Source organism: Drosophila ficusphila, unplaced genomic scaffold (genome assembly GCF_018152265.1).
Source record: "Drosophila ficusphila isolate 14025-0441.05 unplaced genomic scaffold, ASM1815226v1 contig_106, whole genome shotgun sequence".
In the NCBI taxonomy this organism is placed as follows: domain Eukaryota; kingdom Metazoa; phylum Arthropoda; class Insecta; order Diptera; family Drosophilidae; genus Drosophila; species Drosophila ficusphila.
The window spans coordinates 10,365,295-10,390,120 of NW_025063993.1; the positions used below are offsets into that span (position 1 = coordinate 10,365,295).

General features: G+C 44.6%; 6 protein-coding genes across 11 annotated transcripts; 4 read left to right on the forward strand and 2 right to left on the reverse strand.

Annotated features, from left to right (window-relative positions):
* Window positions 1-120: 120 nt before the first annotated feature.
* On the reverse strand, window positions 121-6,641 carry LOC108086980 (large proline-rich protein BAG6). Of its 6 annotated transcripts, none has more exons than XM_017184106.2 (10): window positions 6,205-6,641; window positions 6,019-6,136; window positions 5,734-5,945; window positions 4,913-5,674; window positions 4,271-4,844; window positions 4,027-4,125; window positions 3,274-3,822; window positions 1,819-2,385; window positions 1,359-1,723; window positions 121-1,290 (listed from the first exon to the last, which is right to left on the reverse strand). In XM_017184106.2, the coding sequence occupies exons 1-10, from the start codon at window positions 6,268-6,270 to the stop codon at window positions 943-945; spliced, it is 3,660 nt and encodes a 1,219-aa protein (XP_017039595.1). In that variant the 5' UTR covers window positions 6,271-6,641; the 3' UTR covers window positions 121-942. The 6 variants fall into 6 exon arrangements, with proteins under 6 accessions (XP_017039595.1, XP_017039593.1, XP_017039592.1 ...); XM_017184104.2 differs by having other exon boundaries at window positions 121-1,287; window positions 1,819-2,814; XM_017184103.2 differs by having other exon boundaries at window positions 1,819-2,814.
* Window positions 6,642-11,275: 4,634 nt separating this feature from the next.
* On the forward strand, window positions 11,276-11,979 carry LOC108086969 (cuticle protein LPCP-23). Its single transcript, XM_017184081.2, has one exon. The coding sequence runs from the start codon at window positions 11,293-11,295 to the stop codon at window positions 11,914-11,916; it is 624 nt and encodes a 207-aa protein (XP_017039570.1). The 5' UTR covers window positions 11,276-11,292; the 3' UTR covers window positions 11,917-11,979.
* A 1,783-nt stretch (window positions 11,980-13,762) lies between these two features.
* Window positions 13,763-15,202, forward strand: LOC108086961 (carboxypeptidase B-like). Its single transcript, XM_017184074.2, has 2 exons — window positions 13,763-14,505; window positions 14,616-15,202. The coding sequence occupies exons 1-2, from the start codon at window positions 13,799-13,801 to the stop codon at window positions 14,995-14,997; spliced, it is 1,089 nt and encodes a 362-aa protein (XP_017039563.1). The 5' UTR covers window positions 13,763-13,798; the 3' UTR covers window positions 14,998-15,202.
* A 614-nt stretch (window positions 15,203-15,816) lies between these two features.
* LOC108086962 (carboxypeptidase B-like) lies at window positions 15,817-17,111 on the forward strand. The gene is given in 3 exon segments (XM_017184075.2): window positions 15,817-16,534; window positions 16,650-16,765; window positions 16,768-17,111. Coding segments are annotated over 3 exon segments (1,089 nt in total). The 5' UTR covers window positions 15,817-15,827; the 3' UTR covers window positions 17,034-17,111.
* A 1,100-nt stretch (window positions 17,112-18,211) lies between these two features.
* On the forward strand, window positions 18,212-20,709 carry LOC108086960 (cytochrome P450 4d8). Its single transcript, XM_017184072.1, has 4 exons — window positions 18,212-18,383; window positions 19,118-19,571; window positions 19,625-20,187; window positions 20,246-20,709. The coding sequence occupies exons 1-4, from the start codon at window positions 18,227-18,229 to the stop codon at window positions 20,593-20,595; spliced, it is 1,524 nt and encodes a 507-aa protein (XP_017039561.1). The 5' UTR covers window positions 18,212-18,226; the 3' UTR covers window positions 20,596-20,709.
* Window positions 20,710-20,834: 125 nt separating this feature from the next.
* On the reverse strand, window positions 20,835-22,458 carry LOC108086974 (probable cytochrome P450 316a1). The gene is made up of 4 exons (XM_017184089.1): window positions 22,302-22,458; window positions 21,823-22,252; window positions 21,225-21,763; window positions 20,835-21,163 (listed from the first exon to the last, which is right to left on the reverse strand). The coding sequence occupies exons 1-4, from the start codon at window positions 22,456-22,458 to the stop codon at window positions 20,835-20,837; spliced, it is 1,455 nt and encodes a 484-aa protein (XP_017039578.1).
* Window positions 22,459-24,826: the final 2,368 nt, after the last annotated feature.

Consider the following 24,826-nt stretch of genomic DNA (forward strand, 5'->3'; position numbering starts at 1 on the left):
CAGTTTTGAAGCGCACTGTCACCCATAACTGTAGATGTAAAAATATACTTCGATTACGTAGCCAATTTATTTTTAGCGCCCAATCATTTTGAGTAAATATTTAAAGAAAAGCGGCAAGTATTAATAATTATTATTTATTCATATGTTTTCTTTTCTTTGCTGGTTCTCGGTATTTGTTTTTTTTTTTTTTGCACATAAATATTCTTAACATTTTTATGTGACACCTTTTCGTGTTTCGATTGCAGGCGACAACAATAACAAGAGTAGCGTAGGCTTCGGAATTCGATGACGAGGGAATTGGGTGGTGGTGTGTGGTGGTGGTGCCGATCAGATCAGGTGGTCTGATGTGGATACGCCTCCGCTGTAATGCTTCTGCTGGAGGCTCATCCATCCACTTGACTTGCTCTGCACATTCCGGATCGGTCGTCATCGGCCATCCAGCAATCATGTGCCATCGGCTCACGTCAATGCCTATTTGGCGCCGGCGAAAATATTTGGCTGGAATTTGGAATTCGGCTGTCGTCACGGCTCTGTTCTGTGTTTTCCACCACGTCACGCGACGCTGGGACGCCACCGCCATTTGGGACAATTGAAAGCATTCCTCGCCGTGTGTGGTCCCCACATCCGAATCCACTCAATCCAATTCCAATTCCAATCGCCATTGTTTCGGTTAATAAGTGTGTTTATTTTGCTCCTTCATCGCGTTTCTGTTGCTTGGGTTTCGCGTCGTGTCCCATAGTTGTGTGTCTGTGTGTGGATACATATCAGTTGGATATTATTATTCTATATAGGGTTAAGCATTTGCTAAACGTCCTCTCCGTGTGTTGGTGTTGTCGCAATCCTTGTCATCGTCGTCTCCTTGATTTAAAACAGAACTTAGCCATTAACTAAATTAAATACAATGCTTTAAAGTAAAATGTACAACAAGCACTAGGTGGCCCTCTACTTCTGCTCAGCGAACTTGGCGATCTGCGGATACTTGCTGGCCTTAAAATCCGCATCCTGTTTGATGCGCTCCTTCAAGCCACTCCGCACGGCATCCGTGTAGGAGGCCTGAATGGCGGCATCGTGGGCGATGGAGCCGATCACGGCATCCGTACTGATCGAGGAACTGGAGGCACTACCGCTGGTTCCACCCAAGCCGGCGCCCTGGATCGCCCGCTGCACTCCGTTGGCGATCAGGCACTCCACAGTGGCAGTCGGCTTTTCCGACTGAATGATCTTGCGACGCTTGGCGGACATGCCTGAGATGTAGGCATCGGAGAAGGGTGGCTGGGGTCGGCTAGCCTGCTGTAGTATATATAATATCATATTAGATTGAATTGGATTGGAATGGAATGAGGGAGGAAAGGATCTACCTCAGTCTGGGTCTGCAGGTCGCGCGTTATCACAGGCAACCAGTCGTTGGGGAAACTCATGTGCCACGGTTCCGAGCCCACGATCACGGCAGGCAGTTGCTCAACGGGAGAGCTGTTGCTACTGCTGGTGGCCACTTCCGCCATCTCCACATCCGTGTTCACAGTTTGCTGCTCCGGTTGCTGCTGCGATTGCTGCTGCGTTGGCTGCAGGTACATGAGGATAGCAAGCGGAGGTGGTGCCACGTACGGCACGTCGCGCCTGACCAGGAACTGAAGGGCATCCGATGTGAAGTGGCGGATGTGGTCTTCCGGAACCGTGGGGTCGATGAAGATGCTCAAGAACTCAAGGGCTTCGTTGCGGAAATCTGTAGGAATAATAATTAATGTCAAACATTGCTTTGCCTATAAAACGAATGCAGCTTTCTGCGGGAAATATTCAAATTTAAGAATATATACTCACTAGATCGTAGGGGTTCGCGTAGGAGGCGCATCAACTGCTGCCAAAAGAGCTCCGCATTGTCGGGGCCCAGGCACAAGAAGAGGCCGTTGAAGAGGAGGTGTCGAAACCTATCGCTGATTCTCTTGAGCTCCAGCTCGAACCGGGCACTGTCTGTTTCCTCGGAGTTCTCGTGGAAGAGCCTGATGAATGAGCCAAGGCTGAAGCGCAAGATGTTGCACACGGAGGCGCGGGAGTTAAACATCGGTTTCTCGTACTGCGGCAGATAGACCAGGCTCTCGTTGAACCACTCCACGGCTCGGTCGAAGGCAGCCGGAATCGTCTGATCGTTGATGGCTGCACCGTCGAAAAGTCTATCGTTGAGGAAGCTGCGCAGCTGCAAGCGCAGATTGCTCGAGTCTCCGCCAGAAGCTGGTGTGGCTGCAGCCGCCGCTTGGGGTGGAGCAGCAGCAGCGTGGGCGGTCGAAGCAACTGTGACTGGGGCTTCAGCTGCGGATGATGGGGTGGCTTCAGCTCCGGATGATGGGGCGGCTGAACCTCCCTCGGCGGCGACGCCGCTGCCTGCCGGAGCTGTTTGCGCATTATTTCTCAGATTATTAAGCAAAAAATTAACGAGTTGGGTGGGAAATTGTCTGGACAGGCGCCCGGTGGCGGCCTGAAGCCGCCCCCGCCGGACGGAGGTCAGGCCTCCGTTGGTGGCGCCACCGCCAACGAGGGCCGTTCGAGCCGCCAGCCGATCGCGACTGATATGCGATCCTCCCGTGGGCCGCACTCTCCCGGCTCCGGCTCCGACTCCGGCCCCATTAGTGCTGCCACCACCAACGTGGGCCGTCTGGCCACTGGTCGTGTGGGTCTGAGTCTGGGTCTGTGATTGCGATTGCGATTGCGCCCAGGCTGCCGGCCGAAGGCTGCTCATTTGCTCGCTGGCGGGTCGCAGGCGACGCCACGACCACATTGGGCGAACGCTGGCACTGCCGCGCTGGATGCGACCAGAGGTGACTAGATGATGACATGGATAGAATGGAGATTAATGTCAGAGATGGTGCCCAGTCGGCAGTCAAAATCTATGGCTGATTGGCTTTTCTCTAAATGTGAGCCTAGTTCAAATTTGGCAAAGTAATTATTAAAAGCAAAACTTATGTATTTTATACGGACATTTGCAATTTTCTTGCCATTTTAATTTTAATTGAAATTATGTTTAAATTTATTTATTAAGTTTTACTTGAGAATTATTGTTTCCATAAAAAAAATATAACTTTTGGTTTCAAAGGAATATCAATTAAATTCTGGCACTTTGAGCCCACTAGAGAATCCAGAACCCAACCTAATTAGACTGCTTTTCGGTAGACTGGCGCTATCCATCTCCGTTTGGTGAGTGTGCGGATGAAAAGGGATGGTGTGTGCGAAGTGGGATGTGGCGGGTATCGAAGACATGAAACGAAAGGCAGCAGTACTCACCAGGACGGGTTCCTGATGCGGCTGTGGGCGAGACGCCAGCGGATCCTGCAGCAGACGCTGCGTTGGTGCTCCGATTGTTGTTTGCACTGCTGACATTGTTGTTGTGGGGCAGCGGCTCCGGTTCCCTGATGTGATGACTATTGCACGGAAGGAAGCGATCGAAAGCCGTGTGTGTCGGAGCAATACGTCCGCCCCAGTTGTTGTTGCCGCCAATCTGAATCTGAGGCCTAGAGGTCGACCGCGTTTGGGTGGCCGTAGTGGGCAATGTGTTGTTGGTCCTCTGGTCTGCACCTCGTGTTCCTGCGGACGTTGAGGGTGCAGTGGGTGAATCGCCATCGCTAGCTGTAGAAGCGCCTTCTTGTGATGTCTCGGCAGCAGGGGCAGAGGGTTCAGCCGGAGCGGGGGCACCAGCTTCAGGTGCCTGACGCACGGCGGTCATGACGTGAACGGGCAAGTTAATCGACATGATATTGGGCGCATTTATTTCCACATTTCCTCGTTGTCGGCTGAACATGGCCTGAAGTATGCGAGCCACATCCGATTGGGGATCTGCAAAGCAACCAGGGTTAGTTAGGCTTTCTTTAACACAATCGCAAGCATGGATTAATCCGGTTAAAGGCTGGTCAGCAATCGAATCGAACTAACAAAGTGTGAGTGGAACTAAACAGGGGATGCAGTGAATGAGCTGGTGAAATTGGGGTAAGTCTGCCATGACTGAAATGAGTTGTGTTCAACCAAACAACCAAAACATACTGGGCGGTGGCAGGGTCACTGGCACATAGACACGCAGCCTAGGCGCTGCTCGGGTCTCTCTTTCGGGACTTTCATTTTCAGTTTGATCGTGATCGTGATCTAGAAAATCATTAACAAATTATGAAGGGACATATAAAGTACTTAAAAATGACAAATATTATATTGCAACGACCTAGAGCCTGAATCTAAGTAAAATCTTGTTTAAAAATCCCTTAAAAACCAAATGTTGGTACTCCGATCTTACCCATTTCGAGGGCTTGTTGCTCTTGTGTAAAAGGACCAGTGCCAGTTGCATTGGGTGCCACCATGGGTTCGTCGATGGGATCCTCCACGTGATCGCTGGCCAAGCCACGAGCAGCAGCGACTGCTGCACTGGCAGCTCCGGCGGCTATCTCCGCAGCGGCTATCTCCGCAGCGGCTCCGGCAGCCCGACTGGCAATCTCCGCCATGGCCGCCGCACTGCGACTGGCATCGATGGCCGCCTGCAGATTTGCGGCCTGTGGTGGACCTATTGGAGTTACTGCCGCATTGGGTGTTTGAGTGGCAGTCGCAGCCGCAGCAGCAGGAGATCCTCTGGTGCGGAAAGGTTCGTTGAGAACAGTCGGCGGCGGAGCCAAAAAGTTGGGCGTGAGAATGTTATTCGAGCGGATGTAACCGCTCTGCTCGACGAGAATGGGTCGGCAGGTGAGCACGCGTGGTCCTGGCTGTGACAAGTCCAGCATTAAGTCGGAAATGGCATGCTGGGCATGCGAAAGGTAGTGGAAGGCCTCCGAAACGCGGTCGAAAATGCGTTGGGCATCCTCACGTCCAGCGGTGTCCTAAAAAAAGTAAATTGATTATTCAAGTAAATCAGGGAATTCTCATAAAATATGGCTGGTTGACTTACATTATCCTCAAAAGTGGGATCGTTCTGGAGAATTTCGTAGTAGCGATCCACGAAGGGAGCCAAGCGCGTCTGAACTCCACGATAATGTTGTATAACTTGGGCCAAGACCTGAGGGCGAGTGCGTCGCCTGGGACCGGTGTTGTTCGCTCCCTCGCCGCCAGCTGCAGCATCACTTGCAGCTCCGTTCGAAGAACTAGGGTTCTCAGCAGCACTCGCCGGCTGACCACCAACTGCTCCTTCCGCCTCCGCCTCGGGTGTGGGCGTGGCTGAACGATCTGAAGCTCCATCAGCAGCCTCGTCGTCGGTTTCGATAACATCCTCTATGATCACAGTGGCCGCAGTGGTCTCACCACTGGCGTCGCTGGCTGTTCCCGTGGCGACTCCTTCGCCTTCAGTCGATTCTCCAGTTCTCTGCTGACTGGTTTCCCCGTTCTCGTTGGTATAAACCGTTGGTAGCTGAACCACTGTGTAGTTCCTAGCTCCAGTTCGCGAAAGTGCAGCAGTAACAGCATCCTGGACCATGTCAATAATGTTATTGTTGCGCGGCAGATCCGTCGAGGAGACACCCACTTCAACGACGGTCGACTCCATGGACCACCGACCACGCTGCAAAATGTCCAGGGATTGATTGTTTAGACCCACGGCGGGGTTTTCCAGATAGGCGGCTATATTGTCGGCGCAATCGATCATGTGCAGGGCCACTGTGATGCGGTTGATGCAGAAGGATGACGAGTTGGGATATCGACTCGGGGGAGTGCGGGTCTAAAATATTAACAAGAGTTTGATTTAATAATTCAAAGGGAATATAGCATTGATGTTACCCCTGCAACTGGGCCATTGTTTACGGGTATGGCCATGGTGCGTACCAACATGCCATCAAGGGCTCGGAAGTACGGAGAAGTACGCATTCCAGGCTGCGGTGGACGTGCCACATTGCGGAAGGGGCGCATTGGTTCGTCGTTGTTTCGTGAATTTGCGCCACGTTGCGAGAACGGCGGACGCTCAGCCACATGGAGAACCTTGCCATCAACATCTGGATAGGGGATATGGGCATATTATGTGTAAATGTGCATTACAAATGGGGTGCTCCCGGGGGCATGACTCACCGTACTCCTTCACCTGCTTCTCATCGGCCAGAACACGACCCTGGTAGATGATTCGCTGGTTCTCCGCCGCAATGTTGGTCTTCTCGGCTATTTGGTCCTTGAACTGGCGGATCGTGAGCTGGAAAATGGGCGTGTGTACATATAGTTAGAAACCACTAAATCTCAACACACAACCTCAAATATTACCTCATTGTCGATGCTAAATTCGTGGGTGCGCGCATCTAAGGTCTTAACCTTAAGTTTTATTAGCATTTTCCGGCTGGACTGCGTCGCAAATTTCTTGAAAATCTCGCTTTTCTTTCGGTTTTCCCCGTGCCGTGCAAAAAAAAACACAGTCGAAAGGTGATGGGCAAAAAGCGGGTTGCGGGGTGTGAATCTTGTCGGTGTCGCTGTCACCTGCTCTCTCGCTCGCACTCGTTACCGCTGGACTTTAGCTTTTCCGGACACGTTTCCGCACTGCTCTGATAGCGGGAAATGCCTATATGTTTTCAGCGGATCAGCGCCTGCTCTCGTATCGGGCAATATATGCTAGATATATTCAAAGGCGTGCGAACGATTTTACGATTCAACAACAGCGGAGGAGAATAATTACTGGAATTTGACAGTGTGGCAGTGTTGCCACCTCTCGCACCGAATGAGTTGCCAAATGCCATGTTACAAATAGCTAAATTGGGCGATAGTGATGAGAAATTAATATAAAATAATAACAAAATATGTTGTGTATAGTGTTTTATTGTATTCTTCACAATTAAAACCCTCCAAAATTTAAATTTTGACTCCTGGTCAAAAATGTAATTCAGGGGTCGCAATAGCTTTCTGCAATACGTAACATACTTTTACTCTACGCGTATAAAAATAATACCTTACACCGAACCGAAGACCCGAACCATGAGGTGAATATAAAAATTCACCACAGAAGTTGACCTCACAGCTTGGCGGTTATTTTGAATTCCACAGGAATATTTTAGTTTTGAAAATTGTAGATGTTTCTGAACATTACAAGTAGCCCTAAATTAACCAAATAGTAGAGGGTCTCTTGAGGATTGCCTAGAGTTCTCGCCACAAGACAAATACGAAATGAAACCCTTAAAATCGTTTAAAGAACTGCACATGAGAACAACAATTCACCCCCTTGCCACCCTTAACCTGTCCAGCTTTAACCCCCTACTGCCTTTGACTGCATCCTGTGGGAATTTTTGGGCACTGCACATGAAAAGCGGCGTTTGAGTAATAAAGAAAAGAAAACACGGAAAACAGGGGGAAAGTCAGCCAAGACGCAAAGGTGTAGGGCAACTTTTCGCTTTGAATATTTAAGTGGCGCTGTGGCATCGGTAGTGGAAGTTAAATAAGCAGAAGGCAGCTGAGGAAAGCCAAACGCAGCTAACACAATTTTTCGCATACCCCTTCGCCGGAATTGTGCGGAAATTTGATTTAATGTCTGCGATTGTGAGCCTTTCCACGGGCTCAAAGTGATTCCGACGGGCCCTCATTTTCCGGGATAAAAAGAAGCCGCGGAAATGGGCCTTGGCAGATTGTTTTGCTCACCATGGACTTTGTCTGCTTTCTCAAGGTTTTTTTACAACCAAATTGTTATTGTCCTAATACTCAGTTAAATATATTTAGGTTATAGTTTTAATACTGTATGCAAATTGGTTTAATTAACTCAATTCCTTCGTGAATGAAAACCTTTCGATGTTTCAATGGTTTTTACTAATTACAAACATTTAATTTTATTAAGATACTCTTGCCTACGCTTCTTTTGAAATATGGCTTCAAATAATATTCATAAATTGTAATTATCACAATTTTTGACCAACTTTTCGCTGGCCAAGTGCAAGTATTACAATTTACAAATTGCTTTTAAATGGGCTGTAAAAAAGTTTTAATGAGTTTTCCACACAGCAGTCCTACTCCTAAGCACTCTGTACACACAGCCGCCCACCGCCTTGTCAACGATTTCTGTTTATGCATTTTCATTTTCATTATCATTTTCCTTTTTTCAAGCAGCACTGCCCTCTCGTTTTCCGCTTTCCATTTGTTATTAAGCGAGCGCTTTCCGTTACTTTTATTCGCTTTTTTGCAGCAAAAGTTTTCCTGAAAGTGGGTCGCTGGGGGGGCGGTGGGCGTGGTCGCACATTGAAAATGTTTTGGGGGAAAGGTCGCTTAATGAAATTATATCAATCGGGCCGATCAGCCGCCCCTAAGTCGCTGTTCCTGGCAGCTGGCAAATGACATTTACTTTTTCAATTGTTCATATTTTCATTAAGCGACATTTGAATTTCCCCGAATGTAACCTGCAATCATTTCGCTTCAGAATCAGATTCCAGCTCGAGTTGCTTTGCTACCCCGCACCGCGTGATTCCATTTCTAATTTCGGTCTGGTCAAGAACAGGGCCCAAGAGCAGGTCTCACGTCAAATTAAATCAAGCTGTAATATAAAGAAAATTGAGCCAAGTCCCCTTTGTGCCATAAAGCACGGAGAGCCAAGGAGCTCGGTAGTTCAAAGGGGGATGAACAAGGCTCGCCTTGGCAGTGGGTGAAAGTGGGTGGTTTCCCAGCTGATTGGCAATATAACACCAGGAAAATTCAGCATGCATGATGGAATTTAACCCGCGTGAAAGATGCTCCTGCAAAAATACAATATAAATGCTAGTTATTTTTCAAACGTCTTTAAAACTTAAGTTTTGATTATTCGATAATTTACAGGAAAAAAGTAATTATTTATTTTAACTTGTAAATTTTATTTAGACTATACACTATACGGAATCTGGCTTAAATCCCAACAAACAACTTCAATAAGTGCGGACTGGGAGGGGTGAAAAAAATGTTTCAGCTGCCACTTGTAATTGCCAGTAAATATTTTCGAGCTGCCAAATGGCAACTGGCCTGGCCTCATAAATACAACCGCCAACTAACCGTTCGAATTTATAGTCAACACTTAATCTAAGCTGTCAATGGGGATGCAACAGCAGCGCAGAGAACAACAAGAACTGGGGCGCCAGGGGGTTAAGTGGGAAACCAGTAGTATCGTAATTGGCGGGGATTACGACAAAACGTAAAAGTGCAGAACGGCACGTGAATGCGGAAGTTGTGCTCGGAATTGGCCAAAGTGAAGAAGTCGTAAAGTTTTAGTTGCATTCTGCTGACTTCGCCCTCGAACTGGACGCTTAATTTATGTTTCAATTCCAATTAGCCAACGAGGCGCGGGCTTTTATGCTACTCTCCTTTTTTTTTTGCTCTCAAATGTACAGGGAAAAATTTGAGATTGTTATTGAAATTGTGAATTTTATATAATATAATTTTTAACATTCTTTGAATATTATATTTTATACTATCGACATTCAAGGTGTTTTAATGTTTATGTTAGAAATAGTTTTTTAAAAAAATGACTAGTTCTTTAATACGGGTTAAATCTTCAAGAATTTCAACAAAAAATTTTATCTTATGGAAGGTTAGGAACAGTTAGTTGGTAATTTGTTTTGTTGTGTATCTTGGTAATTGACTTTCGGCCTGGCCCTGACGCGTCATTTGTAATTGTATATCAGCACGAGGAGCAGAGACGAAAGCAGCGTTTATTAGCCATGGCCAAATGCAGCTAATTGAAGTTCAAATTGCGTTGGCGCATGAGTTGAGAAGGCAAAGGAAACCGTTGAAATGTAAGCACTCACATGTGATTCCTGTCGGTTCAATAAAACGTTAAGTTCAGCCAGACGACAATGCAGACGTAAACGAAGACGAATCCACTTTCGGGCCAAAGCGAAGAAAGCAAGCAAGGCGAAAGCCAATTCAACACTCAAACACAATCAGCAAAGAAAGCTGAAAGCTGGGAAATAAAATCAAGCATAAATGCAATAATACAATTTGTGTGCCGAATTTCATAAGGACCATAATGGACACACAGGCACACACACTCCCCGCTCCTTAATCCCCGCAATAAAGATATGTGTATCGAAGTGGGGCCAACAAAGGTGACTTTCTCAAGTTGGCCGGCAATCGCTGTAATCGTAATCGCATTTGGCGCCGAGTTGTTGGCGCTATTTGCTATTTGCTATTTGCTATCTGCAAGTGTGTGTCATTTTCCCCCGGCAGTCAAGGCAACAATGTCCCCAACACTTGCCAACCGGACATCCGGTCCATCCAGCCATCCATCCCTCCATCCATCCCTCCATCCATCCATCCATCTCCCCATTCTCTGTCTCGTTTGGCAAGTTAACAACATTGGCTTGACGTTTGCCAATTGCATTATGACTCAATTGTGAGCTGAGCGATTTCACGGACCAGTCAAAGAATCAAAGAGAGGCAGTCGCTTCAACGAGGCAACTTCAACTCGAGTGTCGATCCATTGAAGTTGCGAAACGGAAACGGAAACGGAAAGGGAAACGGAAATGGGGAACTTTTAAGAGCGACTTAATTTCAGCTTGATCGAAAACAAGAAACAATTTTACAATTTTTAAGGCTTACTATTTTAAATTCCAAAATACTACTTGTTTCCCAATGTGCCTTTCAATATATTTTTTTGTCCAGTAATATTATTTATTAAATATTAAATTATTCTTTCTAAGTATGTGGCTTGTTTATAGTTAAAATGTGCCTCTACTTTTAAGATGCAAATAAAGTATATCATGAATAAGCTATTAATGTTTTTACTTTTGAGTCGTGAAGATACAAATAATCACAAATATTTCTGTGGAACAGTTACACTCCAATCGAAAGGCTTGAAGAGCAGGCGGTAGAGAAAATGCATTAACAATTTGGCAGCGGCGTTAATGCATCTCCGATGGGCCATAAATCGCGCTGGCCGCCATATGTTTGGGCCACTTGATGGCCCTTCAGCGCTGAATTGTAAGTTGCCATCACCACAATCGCAAGCAAAATCCGTGGAATGTGGAGCAAGTGCGCCGAGTGCACAGACCTAGCTCGACTACGGATATTCGAGCATTATGCAATGCCTAGGCCAAAGTCTTGGGCCCATTTAACTGGGTCGTCGACACGCCCTTCTCCAGTACATATATCTTGATGTATATATACTTCGTTCCCCGCCTTGTGCGGCTGTCACTTGGAGCTGGGCAATCGTAAATTGATTTGCCACGATCGAGGGATAGAGAAATGGATTTCTGAAAGTCACGCAAAGCCAGCGAGCTGAAACGAGTTTCAGTTTTTCGGGGGCGCACTCCCCGATTATGAGTAATTGGCATTGCGCTGGTCAGGGCTTCTATATATGGCCTAACCGCCGACTTATCCAGCACAGTTGCCCCAATTGCCTCACCCATCGACATGGCTCACACTCAGTTCCTCGGCGTCGCCTCCAGTTTGCTGCTCCTCCTGGCCTCCACCCGGGCGGGATTAGTTGCCCATCCGGGCGTTGGTTACGCGGTGAGCGATGAGCACGCGGTGGCCCACACCCAGCAGAACGTGGTGAGGAGCTTCGACGGCACCGTCTCCCACTACGCCAAGTCCCTGGCCACGCCCTTTTCGCAGGTGCACAAGCAGGACACGCGGATCAGCAACAACGTCTACCAGCCGGCGGTGGCCAAGACCTTCAGCTACGCTCCCGCTCCGGTTCCGGTCTCGATCCCGGCTCCGGTCCACTTCCAGCACGCCCAGCCGGAGCCATCGCAGCTGTTCACCCAGGCATCGCCGGTTTACCAACAGCCCGCTCAGATTGAGACCTCTGCGATTCACCATCAGGCCGCTCAGGTCGAGGGTCTTTCGGCTTACCACCAGCCCGCCCATGTCCACACTCCCTCGGTTTACCATCAGCCCGCTCAGGTTCAGAGTCCCTCGGTTTACCATCAGCCATCCCACTACGGCCACCAACCCGCTGTCATCCAATACTCTCCGGCGGAGACCGTTTCCCACATGAGCTTCGATGGTTTCGGTACCCACTATGGATTCTGAACTAGTTTAAATAAATTAGAATAACACTAATTACATATATGAACGCTTTACAAAATATATATAAAACATTAAAAGTGATTTCATTTTGTAAAAATGAATATTATCATTTAAAAGCAACATAACTCAAAACAACATGTAAAATAACGTCCACTCCTTCATAATCCATAACGATTGCATCGTGTCCACTGCATTTGGCCACAGACTCCAATTCCAATGCTAACTTATCCTGCCTGTGGTTCTCCCACTTACTTATCACTCACGTTCGAAGGCGGCGTAAACAAATCATAAAAACCCACAGAAAGTGCACCCAACAAATAGCCCCAAGTAGGACATTAGCTCTGGTCCTTACACCAGTCCGTGATCCTTGGCCGGACGGAGGGGGATTTGAGGGGGTTACGTGATTTGTGCAGCGCAAACTTAAAAATCGGACATGGAAGCTACGTGACTTGCATGGCAGCCAGCGGACCCAGGAGCCTTTGAAAGGACGAAGGACCCTCAATCGGCGTGCCTTATGAACTAATAAGATTTTTCCCATCCTCGTAAATTATGCACATTGACAACTGTAATCGGGAAATTGAAATCAGATTTTTGCAGGCTCATTAATTTTGCAAAAAAAAATCAGAGAGAAAAGAAAACTCTCAAGAAGGCGGAAGCAAACGGAAAACTCTCCAAATGCCGGAGTCAATAATCAATTTTTGTCCTCTGCCTTGGTATCTCTGGATAATAGCTTCATTAGCTGGCTATCAAAGTAATGGCCAAAATGATTACCAGAAAAGGGCCAGGCACTTCTCGAGTGAATTTGTGAATTGAGAAACTGAGCAAAAGGCTAAAATTTGCAAAAAATGAAGCCATAAACTCCGCTCAGCCGGCATCCTCCAGGACCTTCTGCCTTCCCCCTTTTTGGGGCAACCGCTTCTGTCCGCCACTTGAGTGCTAAAAGGCGCAATGATAAAATATTTGCCCGACCGAGGCAAGTAAATTTGTTGGCTAAAAAGTTGCAACGGCTAACAAAAAAGCGAGAGACGAAGAAAGGCCGAGCCGCTAGTTGTTGTTTTTATTTAGCTGTTGCGGTTAAAGTTTTTCCACTTTTCATCGCCAGGACATCGTCCAAAGGAAAGTTTAGCAAAATAAAAATGCAAAATGCCCTCCCAGTAAGACGTATTTATCAACATAATTACATTTTTTAATGGCCCTTTAAACCGCAAAATGGCAAAGCCGCAAAGCGAGATGAAGTCGTAGCGGCAAAATGCTAGAAAATGGTGAAAACTTACTTTACTATCAGCATTCTTTGGCTTTTCTTTGCTCGAGATAATATTAACCAAATAAGACCTCTAAATAAAATGGTTTTTATATTGTGTTAACAGAGGTAAGTGTCTTGCATTTCTTTCTTTGTAATTGTTAGTTCACTTTTGTAATCTTATCAGTTATCAGTTGGTTGACCTGCATTAAAGTATTATAATTTACTTGTAGATAAATAGATACAATTTTCAAAAGTCATTTAAAATATGAGAGCTGAGTGGTTTTTCTAGAAAACCGCAATAGAAATTAATTTCTCTCTCTGGTGAAACCCACCTGGTATCGTAATTGTCGTGGGTTTATTGGAACTGTGTTCAATAGTAGTAAACACATCGCTGTGTATATATAATTAAATACCTATAAATAACAAAAATATAAATGTATGTATAATATAATTTTTCCACAGTTAAAAACCAGATTAATATAAAAATCTGCATACATATGGTATGGTATTAATAATAAATCGGGGCATTGCATTGTAATCGGTTGCTTTCCAATCAATAGAAACTCCCAGACTGTCAACGCTATATACGATCGTGTTCTGGTCAGTCAGCTTTAGTTCCAAGTCCGTCGGCTCTTCGGCAAGATGTTGAGAGTTCTGTGCCTAGTTGTCGTGCTTGTGGGGATTATAGATCCGTTCGTGGAGACGAAGAGCATCCCGCGGGTCAGTCCCAATCTCCAGTTGGATGCCTACCTCAGCTACGATGGAATCATGCAGTACCTGGATCAGTTGGCCATAGCCTATCCCGATCGGGTGACCGTAAAGAAAGCGGGTTCCTCCTACGAGAACCGTGACGTTAAGGTCGTCGAGATAACAAACGGAGATCATCGACCGGGAAAGAGGGTTATCTTATTGGACGCCGCCCTTCACGCGCGTGAGTGGATGACTCCCGCCGCCGCCCTCTATGTCATTCACCAGCTGGTGGTGGAGTTCCAGCAGAACTCCGATCTCCTGGCCGACTTGGATTGGCACATAGTGCCGCTGGCGAATCCGGATGGCTACGAGTACTCCCGCAATGTGAAGTCAATGTGGAGGAACACGAGGCGACCAACTGTTGGCAATTGTATTGGTTCGAATCTAAACCGAAACTTTGAAGTGAACTGGGGAATAGGTTTTCCGGAACTAAAAGATCCCTGTGATGAGAACTACGCTGGCCCAGAACCCTTTTCCGAGGTTGAAGCTCGTATAATTCGCGATATAATGCAAGATTTGGTGTCGAGTAAGCGGGGTGTCATGTATCTTTCCCTGCACACGGCAAACCGCTCGGTCTTCTATCCTTGGTTCCACAAAGAGTGAGTTGAAATTACTTTTTATGTAACAGTCTTTAGTGTGATGCTAAATATCTAACCTGAAAAGTATAAAACTTGAAGGCTTAGCTTCGAATTGATTACTCTTCTTGCAGGATCCAAGTTCCCAACTATGATGAACACGTTGAAATTGCCAATTTCGTCTCTAAAAAGATATTGCAAAGCACCGGCACTATCATAAAGACGCCCCAATATGCCATATTTGCCGGAGTTATCGGGGGAACCAGCGTTGATTACGCCTACAATTTGGGCTTCCCCCTTTCCTTTATCTTCGAGATATCTGGAACTGGGGAGGATCATGTGCAGTACAAATTCTTCCCTCCGCCACAGAATATTCGCCGTCTGGCTGACGAGGGTTGGATAGGGATTCGCGCCTTTGCCGAGAAAGTCATGGAAAAATATCCGCCCTCTAGGGAGATTACTTACGAAAAGCAACTACCAGAACCAGAACAACTATCCAAAATTGAAGTTCCATAGCTAAAATGGTTTCACTGGATTTTGGGATGATGGAAAAAATAATTTAATAAACAAGTTCTGCATAATATATCATAATATAATATATATATAATATATCAGCTTTGTTTCTTAGCAATAAACTATTTTTGCCTTCTCGATAATAGTTTAAATTTAAACATAATTTTTTATTTCAAAATACATTGCTTTAATCTTTGTTTTACTCTCAGTTGGAGTCTTTAAAATAATTTTAACATCCAATGGTGGCCAGTTAAAATCCCATCTTAAATCCATTCATCCAGTCTTCATCCATCCTTTTTGAATCTCTTGCTAAGTGGCCTGCCTTTCTTGGTTTTTTTTCTCATCTGAAATCAGTTTACTGACCTACAAGTTAAGTAAAGATTGATCAATAGATTGTAATATGAAAAAAACGTTTTACACAGTCATATAAATGTGGGAATATTTTTAAAGAGAGTCATCTTAATTATAAGAGCTCACTGGTTTCTCTTGTAATTGCAAATTATTTTTTTTAGTTGCGATGCAATTTTTGTCTCTCTGGTGAAACCTGTTATTCTCATTGTAATTGTATTATTTAATTTTGCGGAGAAAATGTTACATATATAATTATTTTGTATTAATAAAAATTTAAATTTATATGCGGTTTTCCCATATAAATAAAAGTGAATATAAATAAATGTAGAGATAACTCTCTAACCTTTAATAAAATATTAATCCGGGCATGGCGTGTTATCAGTCTCTTGTGAATCAATTGAAACTCCCAGCCACTCAATGCTATATATGATCGCGTTCTGATCAGACAGATTTAGTTCCCCATCCGTTGGCTCTTTGGCAAGATGTGGAGAGTTCTCTGCGTGATCGTTTGGCTCGTGCTGATTTTGGATCCGTTCGTGGAGACGAAGAGCATTCCGCGGATCAGTCCCAATCTCCAGTTGGATGCCTACCTCAGCTACGATGGAATCATGCAGTACCTGGATCAGTTGGCCATAGCCTATCCCGATCGGGTGACCGTAAAGAAAGCGGGTTCCTCCTACGAGAATCGTGACGTTAAGGTCGTCGAGATAACAAACGGAGATCATCGACCGGGGAAGAGGGTTATCTTATTGGACGCGGCTCTTCACGCGCGTGAGTGGATGACTCCCGCCGCCGCCCTCTATGTCATTCACCAGCTGGTGGTGGAGTTCCAGCAGAACTCCGATCTCCTGACCGACTTGGATTGGCACATAGTGCCTCTGGCGAATCCGGATGGATACGAGTACTCCCGCAATGTGGAGCCCCGTTGGAGAAATACGAGGTCACCAAATGTTTACAACTGCGTCGGCACGAACCTAAACCGAAACTTTGGCGTTGACTGGGGAATAGGTTTTCCGGAACTAAAAGATCCCTGTGACGAGAACTACGCTGGCACAGAACCCTTTTCCGAGGTTGAAGCTCGTATACTTCGCGACTTAATGCAGGATTTGGTGTCTAGTAAGCGGGGTGTCATGTATCTTTCCCTGCACACGGCAAACCGCTCGGTCTTCTATCCTTGGATTCATGCTGAGTGAGTTGAAAGGATGTTTTGTATGCTACCAGTCTTGACTGGGATGCTAAACAACTTACTCCTGAAAAGTATTAGGCTTGAAGTCTTAGCTTCCAATGAATTACTCTTCTTGCAGAACGCCAGTTCCTAACTATGATGAACACGTTGAAATTGCCAAATTCGTCTCTAGGAAGATATTGCAAAGCACGGGCACGATTATAAAGACGCCCCAATATGCTCGATTCGCCGGAATAATGGGGGAACTAGCGTTGACTACGCCTACCACGTAGGCTTCCCCCTTTCCTTTGTCTTCGAGATGTCGGGAACTGGAGAGGATCATGTGGAGTACAAATTCTTCCCTCCACCCCAGAATATTCGCCGTCTGGCCGGCGAGTCGTGGATAGGGATTCGCGCCTTTGCCGAAAAAGTCATGGAAAAATATCCGCCCTCTAGAGAGATTCCTTACGTAGAAAAACTTTCAGAACCTAAAATTGAAGCTAATGGTTTAAGAAAAAAATAGTTAAAATAGTGGCAATGATAATGAAATGAAATAATAATTGTTTGCTGAATTTTTTTAATAAACAAGTTCTGAATAATATCAGTTCCTTAGTGATTAACTCTTTTTCCCCTTTCCCATGCTAGTTTAAATTTTAAACATTTATTTCAGTATAAATTGTTTTTTTTTCTGTTCCGGTGCCTTGAACAACATAGCTGACTCTCAGTTGGACTCTTTAAAATAATTTTAATACCCAGTGGTGGGCAGTTGAAATCCCATCTTGCATCCATCCATCCAGTCTTCACCCGTCCTCTTTGACTCTCTTGCATTACGCATACGCCTCGTTGTCCGCTCGTTTGCACTTGCTATCAACGTGACTTGGCCGCTCCGTTGGCGCGGAAAAGGGCAGGGGTTTTCGGGTGGAGGAGTCCGCATATCACTCGCATTGTCTGATACATTTCACATGCTGCAATTAACGCAACAAATTGCATTTTTAATATGCAAAATTAATGCGGAAAATCTTTCTGTGCAGCAGACACGGAACGCGAGATATAACCAAGCATTTTATTTATAACAGTCATTGTGAAAATTGAAAATCCACATTCGGTCTACAATTAAAAACACTTTTCGCCTGCATGTGCATATGCACACCCGCTCCCCTTTTCTGTTTTCTGTGTGTATAGTGTTGTGTGAGTATTTAAAATAATAAAATGCCATTACAAAGTCAAAGTTGCCTGGCCCAGGAAGCTGCTGTTAATTAGTTTTTTCGAAGGCAGCCCTCCGACGACCGGCTGACGAGTCCAGCCATCTATCTGCCCATCTAGCCATTCATGCACTTTCCCGCGCGGGAGTTGGGTCAAATGTTTTAATTTCCGCACGAATGTCTCTAACGGAAATTACTTAAAAAAAAAAAAAAGAAAAGTTCGCGACCCGGGGCGGGTGTCAATCGCCTGAAGAGCGACACTCGTTATCTTGCCTCTGGGCTGGGAATAATTACCAGCAGTTCGAGCACTTAATAATCCCGTCCGCTTGCACTCGCTTAAAATAGTCTCCGCAGATTAGCGCAATCATCGCTCGAGAGCTTGGCTGCATGCACTTTGAGTTGGATTTGAATCCGAATCAAAATTCGATTAGATACACGTACATGTCGCTCTCAGAACTCGGATCGCTTGGATCGTTCGGCTTTGTTGCGGCCACTCGTCGATTTAGAGTGCAAAATGCTGCTGTTCTTGCTGGTTGTGCTGCTTTTCGTCGCCGGATGGATCGTTCATCTTGGCCAGGCCGATCGTCGTCGGAAAGTGGCCAATTTGCCGGGACCCGTGTGTCCGCCACTCATCGGCGCCCTCCAACTTATGTTCCGTTTGAACCCGAAAAGTAAGCAGAACCCATAAAACAAAACAAAAATAGATTAATCTATTTTAGTTAAATAAAACAGAATAGTATTTACTACTTTTGTTTTTACTCATTCATCTCTAAAAGCTGTTCGTGACTGCTTTTGTTTTTACGATGCAGATAAGAAATTACGAGTGTTCAGTTCATTTATTCATGTTATTTTGCAAAGTCAAAAACATGCAAATGCAAAATCAAAAAAGTTCTCCCTCTCTCCCTTTTCTGATTTTTTGCAATATTAAATAGTAAAGTGTTGTTTACATTTGTCATGCTTTCTTATATATTGATATTTCACTAGACAGGTTTTTAAAAAACCGGATTAAAAATATTAGAACTTTGCTTTACGAGAAGTGCAAATATTATCAACAAATTTAATGGTACCAATATACTAAATTTAGTAAAGATAATGCCAGGCAATTAAATACTTACCTAAGAGATTAGAAAATCATAATCTTTAGCTAATAATACTTATCACTTTCGATTTGAACAAACATAAACAGCAGATTACCTGCGAAATTATTGCATTATCGGTCAACCGTTTATGAATGGTTGGTTATGAAAAAAAAAAACATTTCTTATCAACAGGAATTTCTAAATAAAAAATAAAAGCAAAAAGAAGGCATGTCAGTGTAGAATGGATTTCTATCCTGAAAATTTATTAAAGTAAAAATTATCAAGGTCCTCAAAACAGTTGAATGAGAGTTGTATACTTTTTTTAGCTTTTCTGAAGTTGGGTCGCCAGTACGTGACTGAATTTGGTCACCTGCAGCGAGTGTGGGTCTTCAATCGCCTGCTGATTATGAGTGGCGATGCGGAGTTGAACGAGCAGCTCCTGAGCAGCCAGGAGCACCTGGTGAAGCATCCGGTCTACAAGGTCCTGGGTCAGTGGCTGGGCAATGGGCTACTCCTCAGCGATGGGAAGGTGTGGCACCAGCGCCGCAAGATCATCACTCCCACGTTCCACTTTTCGATCCTGGAGCAATTTGTGGAGGTGTTCGACCAGCAATCCAACATCTGTGTTCAGAGACTGGCTCAAAAAGCTAATGGTGAGGAATTCGATGTCTACAGAAACATTTGTGCCGCAGCCTTGGACATTATTGCTGAAACGGCTATGGGCACTAAAATATATGCTCAGGCCAACGAGAGTACTCCTTATGCGGAGGCAGTTAATGAGTAAGTACTATTAAGTACTACTAAAAATATAAATACTTTATTTTTCCTTTTAGATGCACTGCCCTGTTGAGCTGGAGATTCATGTCTGTTTACCTGCAAGTGGAGCTGCTCTTCACCCTCACCCATCCTCATCTGAAATGGCGTCAAACCCAACTCATCCGCACCATGCAAGCTTTTACCATTAAGGTTATTGAGCAGCGTCGTCAGGCGTTGGAGGAGCAGCAGAAACAATCGAAACTTGTGGACACCGCCGACGAGGATGTGGGCTCTAAACGGCGAATGGCCTTGTTGGATGTCCTGCTGATGTCCACTGTGGATGGAAGGCCTTTAACCAACGATGAAATTCGCGAGGAGGTGGACACATTCATGTTCGAGGGTCACGATACCACCACGAGTGCTCTTTCCTTTTGTCTGCATGAGCTCTCGAGGCATCCGAGGGTCCAGGAGAAAATGCTAGAGGAGATCCTGCGAGTTATTGGCAACGATCGCAGCAGGCCAGTCAGCATTCGGGATCTTGGGGAGCTCAAGTACATGGAGAGCGTCATTAAGGAGTCGCTGAGGATGTATCCACCTGTGCCTATCGTTGGCCGCAAACTACAGACTGACTTTAAATACAGTAGGTGTATCTTAAATTCAAATAATTTGTAAAGCAAATGCAACAAAATTCCTTTTAGCAAACTCCAAATACGGAGATGGAGTAATCCCAGCTGGTTCAGAGATCATAATCGGAATCTTTGGAGTCCATCGACAGCCGGAGACCTTTCCCGATCCCGATGAATTCATTCCCGAGCGCCATGAAGAAGGAAATCGCGTTTCCCCCTTCAGGTTCATTCCCTTCAGTGCCGGACCTCGAAACTGCATTGGCCAGAAGTTCGCCCAGCTGGAGATGAAGATGATGTTGGCCAAGATCGTGAGGGAGTACGAACTCCTGCCGATGGGTCCTCGCGTGGAGTGCGTTGTGAACATCGTCCTTCGATCGGACACGGGATTTAAGCTTGGAATGCGCAGGCGCAGCAGTACATAACTTTTAAAGGTTTACAGGGAATAGGTATTATAGTTTATGACTGAAAAGACAATTCATTAAAGTATAAAAATCAAAGGCGACATATATGTGATTGAAAATAAAAGGATGTAGGTATATTAATTAATCTTCTTTTATTTATTTTATTCTAATTATTTCTGAAGATAACAGTTAAGTTAGTTTCTGCAGAATTCCTAGATCCTCTTTCGTCATTTTATTAGATAAATAATAGTTAAACACTGCTATCGTGGCTTCAAAGCCAACTGGAATCCATTTGATGATCCCAAAATTAACCGCAGATCCAATCTTATCTCATCGCCGTAGGGTAACAGTTCAAAGTGAGTAATAATTGGAGCTAAAAGAGTCTTTAGAAGATTTAAACTCAAATTTCTGGCTGGACAACAGCGAGGTCCCAAACTAAAACTCAAAAGTTCTGGAGGAGAGTTTAAAAATCGCTCAGCTTCAAAGTTTTTGGCTTTTGGATATCGGTTTTCATTGCGCTGAAGTTCAAAGAGATTGATATAAATCTCAGAACCATAAGGCAGATCTCCATCTCCAACAATACTGTGTGCTGTTTGGGGAAAAAGTGTTCATGTTTAAATAAAATAATATACAATATCACTCATACGCACTGTAGGGAAAATCCTTTTTAAGCTGGCGGCCAACTATAATTTGTGGGGGATAGAGTCGCAGGGTTTCCTGTATCACAGCTGTTAAATAAGAAAGCTTCTCCAAGTCCCATCCTTGATCTTTGATCTGAGCTTGATTTAACTCATCCAAACACTTTTGTTGCACTGAGGGATTTCTTGCAATTGTAACCAGGGAAAAACAAAGTGCTGAACTGCAGAGCAGATAACCCAAGTAATTACAGGTGTTTAGTTCGCCGCAGATTTCCTCAATTGTTAACGTGGGATCTTTACTTTCTAAAAGAATCTCCAACAGAGATTCATGCCACTTTTGAGGAAGCGGTTTTTGATGATCGAGAACCAAACCATTGCCTATCTTAAGATCCTTTTGTGTTTGGTATCTAGTGATTAAATCCCTATGTTCCTCGTTCAGTCTTTTTATTAGTCGATTTTGAAGGCTTCTCATAAAGGGAGAGCTTAGCCAATAGTTGAATCTATTGGCTGATTGTAGGCTTAAAAAACGTTTTCTATAGAGCTCTGATAAACTGAAAAATGTAAAATATATTAAGATTATAAAACACACACGGAGTTAAAGGAAACTTACTCTGCTATGTTCTTGGAATATTCTTCACTGGGACTTAAACCGCAGTTTATTTTCACCATCACCTCTAAGACATTGGGAGCCACAACTTCCCAAATATTAAACACCTTTTGGTCTGCCAATTCCAATAAATTTTGCTGCAATTTCTGCGCCTGTTGGCGACATAATTCCATCAGCTGAATCGAATTCCCTTTGCCAAAGAGCCCGCTGATAAGTAGATGTCTTTTTTGCCACTGATCCGACTGACACATTAGAACACCGCCTCCCAGCCAATCCTTCATCAGCTCATATCCCGTCTCCAAGTGGTTTTCACTTTCTAAAAGCTGTCTGCTGAGCTCCAGATCAGCTAAGGGTATAAAAAGCCGATGGAATATCCAACAACGGCTCAAAGAACCATATTTGGTGAGATACTCTGTGCTGCGCTGAAAGAAATCTACCAGAATTAAAGAGAAGTTTTCAGTTGGTTTTAAGAAACTACAAACTTTTTGGCTTGAGGAACAGCAGCTTGTGCATTGATCCCACCAGTGGCCAGGTGAAGGGTCCTTTGAGATTCCTGATCAGTCCTCTCTGCCGACAGGTCCTGAAGTAGTTGAAGGCCGAGGCCAGGCAGAAGCACACGAATGTGGTGGTCAAGATCATGATTCCAACTGAACTTAAACAAGGAACCCGCTTCTCTATGCTAATCGCAACGTATCGCAATCAACTGCATCCATCCGCCTCTCGGTTTATTGCCGTTCGAGGGGCAGTTATAATCTCCAGGGGGCCTTAAATTCCACCCAATCTTATCGATGGCAAGTCCCTTGTTTGGCGAAAAATAAACAAAGCGATAGTTTAATCTCCGGATAAGCTTAGATAAGTTTTATATAGAACTCTTTTTCACTGTGGTATTAATGTGCACAGTGGAAAATGAAAAATTAATTTAGACTTGATTTGCATGGATAAGTGATAATTTTGTATACTCCTAACATATTAATACTTAAGGTTCTTAATTACTGGAGTAATTTGTTTCATAAATTAAGTTTAATAAGCACAGCTAATTTTATTTCCTATGATTTTTTCTAAGAAGTTAGCTTGTAATTTTCATATTATGGGTTCCACAAAATGTTGCTAACGGACTTGACAACATGTTGCTAAGATGAAGTACATACATAAATACTTTAAATCAACGAAAGCTGTGTAATTCAACACTTGTAAATTAAAACAAATATTCAAGATTATTCCTAACAAAATATTTCTCTTATTGCCTTTGAGTTTTATTAGCTACCAAAAACATTTTCCAAGTCATAATTTTGGTTACCCAAATGGAGAGTTTGGATAGCGAGCTAACAAGTGAACTTGATTGGCCAAGACGAAAATTACCAATACCCAGTGGAGGCGTGGGGAGATGGCATCTATAAGATATGTGCGCCATCTGTGCGATACAAGATACAAGATACTCGTGCGTGAGCCTTGACTGATAAATATTTAAATACTTACTTAACATTTATTGCTGCTGGGACGGGGACAAGATTCGAAACTATTAAACAAACCAATTTGAGGCAATCGAGTGGGGAGGACAACAAAGGACGAAGGACGAAGGACAGATGGACAGGGGGAAGGACCTGCGGGCATAAGCAGCTGTTGTCCCGTCGAGCAAACAAATCTTTTGTCTTTTGCCCGATTGCGGTTGCCGGGGTCACCGGCGAGGGTTGGTCAACCCTTTCAGGAGTTTCATGAGTTTCATGAGTTTCATGAGTTTCATGGGTTTCAGGACTTTCAGCAGTTCCAGCAGTTGGACTGTCGACTGTCAAAAGTACATTTGCCTTGGTTACGCCACAGAAATATCCCCCAAGCATGTAATGACAATATCAGCAGGCCTTCCTTTCCCCCTTCCACTTGCACATCTTGTATATCCTTGCCCTCGGGGAGTTGGAAAGCTGGGGTGTTCGAGGAACCGAGCCGAGTTTGTTGTGTTCCATTTTCATTTTGCGGCGTTGATGAAACTTTAATGACACTCCTCCGCACGCATTCAGGAGGCAGATGCAGAGGAGCAGGAACAGCAGGCCATGTGTCCAGCTTCGTTTTTTGCCAGGAAACGGGCAGAAGGCCCGGCATTTTTCTGCACAATTTCACTTTGAGGCAAACAACAGACAAAGCCGGCTAATGGCGGCTAATGAAGCCAGTTTTATTGGGGATTTTGCGGACCGTTGAACCCGGCCGGCCAGCCGCACTCCCAATTTCCCCAGTCGGCCGTAGTGTGTGAATGTATTTATGAGGCCCCCGTATTCAGGTATTCATACGTCAATGTCACGACTCGCAAGTACAAGGACTCGCCGGCCGGAGTCGAGTGCAATGGCCAGCGGCCACGTGGCCAACACCAACCACTCCGCAAAACCACCGTCTCGCGTATGCAAATGAACAAAAAATTTGATGACAGCGTCGCCGGTGACAATGAAAAGTACAATGAAAAGTAGCGAACTACAAAGCCAAACAGTCCGAGTGTTACGCAAAAACAGAGAACACCGACCAGCCAGCAACAAAAAAATCGGAGACCGACAAACGGCGGCAGGACACAAATCCTTTCACAGGCCTGCCGAATATGCGCTCCTGCGAAAAAGTTAAAACAAAGACATTGCAACCATTTACATTCCTATTGTTTGCCTCTGCGGCAGATACATGTTTGCAAAAAAATAAAGATAGTTACATACAGACATACTATAGATACACATAGAAACGGTAAGTTTCATAACTGGAAGTGTGCTTAAAAATAAAAGAAAACAAGGGTATAAATATACACATTAGCAAATTTATAAAAGTCAATGTCGCATTCTTTAATTTGGCAAAAACTGCAGAAAATATTTATATTTTATAATGGCTTAATTTAATGGGTATTTCGGTAGAGTTTTTATTTTCGTGACGTTGTGTGCATTTTCCTATAAATTCAGCTGGGAATCGAGTGCGGAATTGCTAAAGAACCGGCCACACAAAGTAAGCGATGACTTATAAGACTTAAGTCATTAAAAAATTT

Excerpts from the sequence above, each read along its gene's own strand:
- LOC108086980 (XM_017184103.2), bottom strand. The coding sequence starts at position 6,270 with ATGCTAATAAAACTTAAGGTTAAGACCTTAGATGCGCGCACCCACGAA. Across the intron at positions 6,137-6,204 it reads AATTTAGCATCGACAATGAG|CTCACGATCCGCCAGTTCAA; the intron begins GTAATATTTGAG and ends CCCATTTTCCAG. Across the intron at positions 1,291-1,358 it reads ACCTGCAGACCCAGACTGAG|CAGGCTAGCCGACCCCAGCC; the intron begins GTAGATCCTTTC and ends TATATACTACAG.
- LOC108086969 (XM_017184081.2), top strand. The coding sequence starts at position 11,293 with ATGGCTCACACTCAGTTCCTCGGCGTCGCCTCCAGTTTGCTGCTCCTC.
- LOC108086961 (XM_017184074.2), top strand. The coding sequence starts at position 13,799 with ATGTTGAGAGTTCTGTGCCTAGTTGTCGTGCTTGTGGGGATTATAGAT. Across the intron at positions 14,506-14,615 it reads TATCCTTGGTTCCACAAAGA|GATCCAAGTTCCCAACTATG; the intron begins GTGAGTTGAAAT and ends CTCTTCTTGCAG.
- LOC108086960 (XM_017184072.1), top strand. The coding sequence starts at position 18,227 with ATGCTGCTGTTCTTGCTGGTTGTGCTGCTTTTCGTCGCCGGATGGATC. Across the intron at positions 18,384-19,117 it reads GTTCCGTTTGAACCCGAAAA|CTTTTCTGAAGTTGGGTCGC; the intron begins GTAAGCAGAACC and ends TACTTTTTTTAG. Across the intron at positions 19,572-19,624 it reads TATGCGGAGGCAGTTAATGA|ATGCACTGCCCTGTTGAGCT; the intron begins GTAAGTACTATT and ends TTTTCCTTTTAG.
- LOC108086974 (XM_017184089.1), bottom strand. The coding sequence starts at position 22,458 with ATGATCTTGACCACCACATTCGTGTGCTTCTGCCTGGCCTCGGCCTTC. Across the intron at positions 21,764-21,822 it reads TATTCCAAGAACATAGCAGA|TTTATCAGAGCTCTATAGAA; the intron begins GTAAGTTTCCTT and ends TACATTTTTCAG. Across the intron at positions 21,164-21,224 it reads TAAAAAGGATTTTCCCTACA|CACACAGTATTGTTGGAGAT; the intron begins GTGCGTATGAGT and ends TTCCCCAAACAG.